Genomic DNA, 7,321 nt, shown 5'->3' with positions numbered 1-7,321 from the left:
CTTCAAACTCGAGGTTGGCGGCCTCATCTTTAGTAGTTTTATTTAAGTACATTTTATTTTTATTATTTAGCACACAATAAAAATTTTAAATAATTCTATATTACTGAACTTATATAAAATTTAAATATATTATTTAATATACAATTTTTCCATTATATACACAATGGAATTCTCACATAAACTAATGCATTATGTATACAATTTGAAGAAATTATAATTAATTTTCCATATCAGTTCACTTTAAATTTTGTGAGAATTTATTTAAAAGAAAACATTTATTAGATAAAAAATAGTTTTATTTTTAATATATAAAATGTGTTAATTCGCATTTTTCCTGTATTTTTAAATTAAATTATTCTACGTTATAAAATAGTTTAACAAAAAATAAATAAAATATTTAACATTGCGAACGCGCATTTGAAATTGTAATTATTTGTGTACCTTTGGACGTGAAAAAATTATTATTGTTATTGTTGAGCTTTAAGCGTGGCTCAAGAAGCTTAAATACTATTAATTTTCATTTCAAATCAAGCGCCAATCATTTTGATTTCATTTGAAGTTGACTTGAGGTTTTATATAAATATCGGGTGAGACATGCACAAACGTTTTTTCGGCGCCAAAAATATTTTTTCTTCATAATTTTAAGCAGCTTTGTTTTTAATCGTTAAGCATTTCCATATAAGTTAAATTAAGTGGGACTTTGAAATTAATAAAAATAAATTAAACTAAACAAGTAAGCTTTGTCGAAACCTGAATAAATTTTTTACTTCTCAGTATGGATATATATACAAATCTTTGCCGGTCAATTGATATGGATTGGACTTTAATATAAATGATATTCAATAATAAAATTTATAAAAAATATATACACGAAGTGAAAACAACGCTTTTTGATTTAGAATTTTCTAAAGATATTTTTGCAACTGGCAGCTATGTCTAAATCCCAGCCGATCGCTAACGAAACCAATATCACATGGTTATCTATTTTGTGGTTCTAATATTATGTTCAGACACACCTTAATTTCACAAAAATTTCAATTTCATCTTCGTTTCAGCGAAATTAAGTTGTTTTTTCCATACAAAATTCAGAGTTAAGGTTAGAAGGATATTAAAGAAAATTATCTTAACTTTTAAATGCAACTATGCGTAAGATAATTTTTAAGCAAAAGATAAAGTTGAGATAACCAAAAAAGTGAATTTTTTTTTAAGTGAATGTCAGTAACAAATCCGAGAAAATATTTTAAAAGTAGTGCACATTTTTTAATTTAAAATAGAGTTTAAAATAATAATTCACATACCTAAAATCCAAATACCTAATCAACTTTTAAAATTTCCCATATACAAATTGTGTTTGTAGCATGTAGTTTTTAATATTTGATTTGTAAACAAAAAACTTATAAATTCCTTAATTTGGGGCAGTATGAACATTTTCCAAATTAACTTAATTTAATTTTTACGAAATTAAGGAAATTTGATTGTCTAAACATATTAGAAAACGAAACATTGATACAACTTTGGTTGAGATTTTCTTGAAATTTTTATTTTAATATATCTTTTGGATCTTGTCGTTCTCTACACGACACCTTAAACTGCCTTTAAATTAATTTAAATTTAATGCAAAATACTTGTAGTTTAAAATTATTGTAACGTAATAACTAATTGGTGGATTGATAATTACCTGACTTCACAACAGATGGTAACGCCAGGATAAACTCAACAATATTTTGTGTATCTGGCAATGTTTAATAGATAGCTGTAAAAGTTTCGACTTCATCAGATGTATGGTTAGTTTTTGTACATAATTAAAATACTGCATTATGGTGATTTTTTATAAAATGGAAAATATTGAATATCGTTCAGTAATAAAACTTTTCCTTTTAAAAGAAATGAACAATGATACAATCAAATTGAAAATGGATTCTGTTTACGGGAACCTTGCGCCATCGTTAACAACCATAAAATACTGGAAAGCTGAATTTAAACGTGATCTTACGAGTGATTTTGATTAAGAGAAAAAACTTGTTAAAGAAAACATTTTGTTTTTGTAGGACAACACACCCATCGCATTCCAAGCTTGAAAAGATGGCTTCAGGGAAAGAGATTTGCATCAAATGATAAAGGAATGGAGTGGAAACCTGAAGTATATTTTGAAGGATTTAATAAATCGTATTATTTAAAAAGTAACCAAATGTTGAAAGATCGTTGGGCTCTATGGATTCAGCTAGAAGGGGACTATATTGAAGTATAAAATATGATTTTCCAAAAAAAGTCGTTTTTATTACCTGGTATTTAACAATCCATGTAGTATGCGTGCAGCTATGATACAACCGATGTTTATTTTTAAAGTGTGGAGAACTTAAGGATTGCACGTTATTACACAATTATCCGAAGTATAAACACGATATTTTACATAACCCTACAAATAAAATTTAAGAAATGATTTTAGAATCGCATATTCAGGGTGTCTAATTTCCATAATCAAAATGTGAATTATCTTTACTCACATTTTTGAAATTTCCCGCGTACAAAACTGAAACAGGTCGCTTATGTAGCTTGTAACGAGTCCAGTTGAAACCACATATCCTTCACGTTGATGCCTTTAATTTTACACATATTCATTATTTGTTAAAAGATTAGGGCTCTATCAGACCTGCTCTCGGTAAAAACTAATGTATAAATTTTATTGGTACAAATGTTTTGGGATATTAAAGATACTGACGGTTGATAGGTAGAAGACTGTTATCTTTAGCGAATTAAAAATTAAGGAACTATTGATACGTATATGCTCCAGGTCACAAAAAATGCAAACCTTATTTGGTGAATAAATTTGGATTAAAAAGAGGTATTGAAAATAAAAACCAATTAATTCATTTTTATGTTTAAAACTTTTTATAATGTAGTTCACCACCACTTAGGAGATTTGAAATTTCTACTCACTATCTTTTTTAAACAAAATTGAGTTCTTTTAGTAGCAATCTTTCGGGGAGCCGTTTTATGTTCGAATATCAATTATATGAATATGAACGTATTTAAATGACATTTTTATCCCCTGAGTCAAGTTTTTAAAACCCATATGAAGCTTTTCAAGCACCATTTCATTTCATTTCACCATTTATTTCATTGTTGTTGTCATCGTTCTTAACCATTCCATACCAACCAGAGTGAGGCAATTCAACTATCACAACTCGGTCATCTCTAAACGATTTTTACCATTTTAAATCCTATGTTTTTAACATGCTTAATTCATCTTTGGTTTTCTTCAACAACCATTCGGCTTATAGGATTTCTTTAAAAAACAAAAGTAAAAGCAAATCCTTTTAATCAACTAGTTATTCAGTCGTGAACATTGCAAAATGCTGAAAGGTATATTTGCAAAAACAGGTGATTTGTTAATAGAAACTTTCTCAGCAAATTAACAAAACTCAAGAAAAATGTGCGAACATAAAAGTCAAGTACGATTTTGGGTCAGTTGGTTAAGGAGTGCTGACTTTGAGCTTCAAATTTGGCAGGGCACGAGTTCGATTCCTGTTACTTGAAGTCTCAAAAAATTATTTACGAATAATTAAATATAAGAAACAATTCCAAGACCACAGCTGATGAGTAATTGATAATACTCAAAATAACTATATGGCAAGACAAATATTCAATTCATTAAAATAATATAAAAAATAATTTTGCTGTTGTAGTTGTTGTACTTTTCAAAAACCTCTTTAAAAAACAGGTGATATAAACACAATGAGTAATAGATCGCGCTTAAGTCTTGCGTGGTAACGCAGTGATATCAACTTTAAAGATTATATGGGTTTCTTTTAAACAGATTACTAGTATATGTTATCATATAATATTATAAATATTATTTATAATTCCCGATATTTTTTGTATGGAACATATTGCTATTTGAAAAGAATATTTATATTTAAAAGTATTCAATTGCAATTGTCTTACCCTGTAAAAAGCTTCTATTTTTAATCTATTTAAATATTTATAATTATATTGTGTAAAGCAAACATGTAATTCATCTAATAAAATCTCTCGCAGTCGTACGTTAAAATATTTATCTATACGATATGCATTTCGAATACCAAATTTAATATTGCAGCATCTGAATTATTGATGTCACGTTCGACGGTTTGTCAAATCACGCACTTCGCTTTAAAAGCGTTTTGCATTTGCCAGGAAATTTATGTGAATTTAATGTGCACTCATGTCTCTCATACTCGTATCTATATAAGCAATCATTTTTTTTATTTATACTAAAATATACATTTACAGACACAATAAATTATTTAAATCTCAGATTGATTTTCAGATTTTGAGAAAATATTTAAAGCATTGTCGAAGAGTACAAAAATGAAATGTAGAGTAATAGCTATATAAAAATGACATTAGCTTGTATTGTTATTATAACAATTAAATTATAATAAACTAAAATTCAGTTTATTTATAGTTTATTTATTTGGCTGACAATAAAACGCTGTTTCGAGTATTGCCAAGTACTCATCATCAGTGGTAATACTGATGATCATACTTGAAAATACTCGAAACAGCGTTGTATGATTAGCAAAATTTCAATAAACTAACAAAATTTTTGTTCTTGTCTTTTCTTTACTATTCGAACCCTTCTAACTTTTAAAATAGTTTCTTTGACGCTTTTGGCGTGTTTATACAACTTCCCATTATGGCTATCAGTTATGCTGGCTTTTTTATAGTTCTGATAATTACTTTTAAGGTTGAAACACACACACTTTTCTATGCTATAAAGCTATTCGTTCTTTTGTCTAGAGCTTTCTGGTACTTTAGCCTCGATCGATAAACGACTGCACCGATCCCTTCTTCAGTGAAGGAATCCTTCGTATACAATACTAGCATGTTCTGGCGTATGTTATACTAGAGTATTAATATACCATCCCAATTATTTTTATTACTAAATTCAGTTTTGAATGGTTTTATAAAAGTTCAAGAAGTAACTTTGCAAGAATATAAAACATTAATATTTTCTAACTAAAAGTAAAATTCTTAATTCTTTTACTTACAGTTCAGTTCCTTTGATCCCCACATACCGCAATGGCGTTTGGATCCATGTCAAATTGAAGACACTGCTCCAGATATGGAAGATCCTGTACGTCTTTTTCACGGACGTGTGCGTATTGTCTGGGAACACGAACATCAAACACTCAACTCTAAATTGATGGTAACCGTTTTGGGTAAAGGTGAACAGTGCCGAAATGAGAAAAAACATCAGTGTCTAAAAATAGGGTAAGCGTATAAATAAATTTTCAAATTTTTAGTGAATATAAATAATATTTTTTATTATTTTTATATATTCTAGCGATGAACCTATTTTATGTATATCCAAAGATCTTGTTTGTGATGGCATACGTCATTGTCCGAATAGTAATGAATATGATAGTGATGAAGATTATGCAATGTGTTGGAAACATCGTCGTGTGAATGATCCAATTTCCACAGCTATGGAAAGTGACATTTTTGAACACTTTGCTTTGGAAGTATTTCGTAATCTATTTGCTTTTGATGCACCCACAATGCCGGATAAGAGAAATAGAACTGCTGTAGGCGCAAATAGCACAACTTTGCGTAAAGTACCTGCCAAAACGGATAATAATACTATCAATAGTGATGGTGAACTTACAGATAATTCAAATGGTACAAAAACCCTCAAGAATAGCACAGAACACGCTATTACTAATGTTGGTACGGGACATCACAGACGGAACTCCACACGTTTAGGTTTAAATTCAGATTTATCAAAATATGGTCCATGGGGTTATCTGATGCTTGGCATGTTACTGTGCGGAGGTGCACTTTTAATATGTGGACTTTGGGGTAAATTTAGTGATTCTTTCATTCCTTTAATATTTATTTAATTTTGTTTTTCTGTAACTTACCCTGACATATCATCATTTTTATTTTTCTTTTCTATTCTCTTTTTTTTTTCTTTCATTCACATATTCTTTTACTTTTTTGTTTGTCCCTATATTATTATACTAACAACTATTTCCCATCAATGAACATATTATTTCACTGTACTTCCTCATCCACTCTTGATACTATTTATTTTCAACTATTCCCGTAAACTCTGCTATCCCCCTACAGTTTGCTGTTGTCGCTTAAGCCTTCACATTCAAACCATACGTTCACTTTCAGCTTCCGCCTCTCAACATGCAGCTAATAATGAGCGCGAATCAGCATTACAAAATGGTACCTCAGGCATGCCCGGTAGTCATGTTCATCCCTCCAATAACGCTGGACCACCAAATTACGAGGAACTCGATCCACCGCCAGCATATTCCGTGCTATTTCCAAATCAAAAAGCCGCTTCTAGCAATACATTAAGTTCCATGGGTGCTACAACAACTGCAGCTGGTGCCGCTGCCGCTGCAGCCAGCAGTGGCATTGCAGTTGCAGCCGCTGCTGTCATACCACCACAGGCTGAAGCAGCAGTCGCACCTGTTACTGACTCAACAACTACAACAACAATAACACCAAACATCACAGCGGCTTCCGCTCAAGAAAATGTAGGTAGTGCAGCGTCGAATTGAGCGGATTTAGCAGCTTGATAGCTTTGCTCACGTTAGTCTGACACATCCTTTCATCCAATAAAAGTAGACATGCTCTGATGCCAGACAATTATTTGCAGCATTGCATTTAGTAAATTTTTTTCAATTGACTGACTTATTTATAATAAAAATAAAAGATTAATCTTCGTTAGAAGTGAATCTGTAAAGTAACTTTGACAAATTTAGCTTTAAGTTAAGAAATTTACTTTTACCGCTTAGTTAGTTAGTTTAATAATAATAAAAATGTTAAAGATAGGTTTTGTGTTTTTTAAGTTAGTGAATATTTAACGTTTTTCCACCATCATTTTTTGATACCAATTTTTTCCTAATGTTATTATGATAATAATTATTATTATTTTTTTATATGTATTTAATTGTAAAAATGATGTGCATGCGTGCTTTTTGTATTAGATTTTCGTATTTAAATGACGAATTACTGAAAACTTCACATTGTAATTAAATTTGAATTAAACTTTGCTAAATGAATTAATTTTCTCGTTTTGTTTTGACAATTTTACAATTAAGATAACAAATAAAATTCATTAATATTAATTATATTGAACAAAACGATCATGATTATTATGTAAATCAGCAATTATTAATTTATTTGATGTGATATAATTTAATAAAAAAACATATGTAACAAAATTTAATGATAAATTCAAATTAATTAATTTTAAAAATATTCATGTGTTCCTCCTGTCAATGACGATTTTAAATTTTTAATAAGTTAAAAGTTTATA

General features: G+C 29.4%; 1 protein-coding gene across 1 annotated transcript; it reads left to right on the top strand.

The window, feature by feature from the left end:
* The first annotated feature begins 1,886 nt into the window (after positions 1-1,886).
* LOC119674851 lies at positions 1,887-6,878 on the top strand. The gene is made up of 5 exons (XM_038086008.1): positions 1,887-1,995; positions 2,049-2,242; positions 5,036-5,256; positions 5,330-5,844; positions 6,166-6,878. Exons 1-5 carry the CDS (start codon positions 1,887-1,889, stop codon positions 6,558-6,560), a joined length of 1,434 nt encoding a protein of 477 aa, XP_037941936.1. The 3' UTR covers positions 6,561-6,878.
* Positions 6,879-7,321: the final 443 nt, after the last annotated feature.

Source organism: Teleopsis dalmanni, chromosome 2 (assembly GCF_002237135.1).
Source record: "Teleopsis dalmanni isolate 2A chromosome 2, ASM223713v2, whole genome shotgun sequence".
In the NCBI taxonomy this organism is placed as follows: domain Eukaryota; kingdom Metazoa; phylum Arthropoda; class Insecta; order Diptera; family Diopsidae; genus Teleopsis; species Teleopsis dalmanni.
The sequence above is the reverse complement of the archived record's forward strand: the minus strand, read 5'-3'. Positions and strand labels throughout refer to the sequence as shown.

Bases quoted from the DNA above. Each gene is read 5' to 3' on its own strand.
- LOC119674851 (XM_038086008.1), top strand. From the start codon at position 1,887: ATGAACAATGATACAATCAAATTGAAAATGGATTCTGTTTACGGGAAC. The intron at 2,243-5,035 runs GTATAAAATATG...TTTTACTTACAG, and splicing joins TAGAAGGGGACTATATTGAA to TTCAGTTCCTTTGATCCCCA. The intron at 5,257-5,329 runs GTAAGCGTATAA...TATATATTCTAG, and splicing joins CATCAGTGTCTAAAAATAGG to CGATGAACCTATTTTATGTA.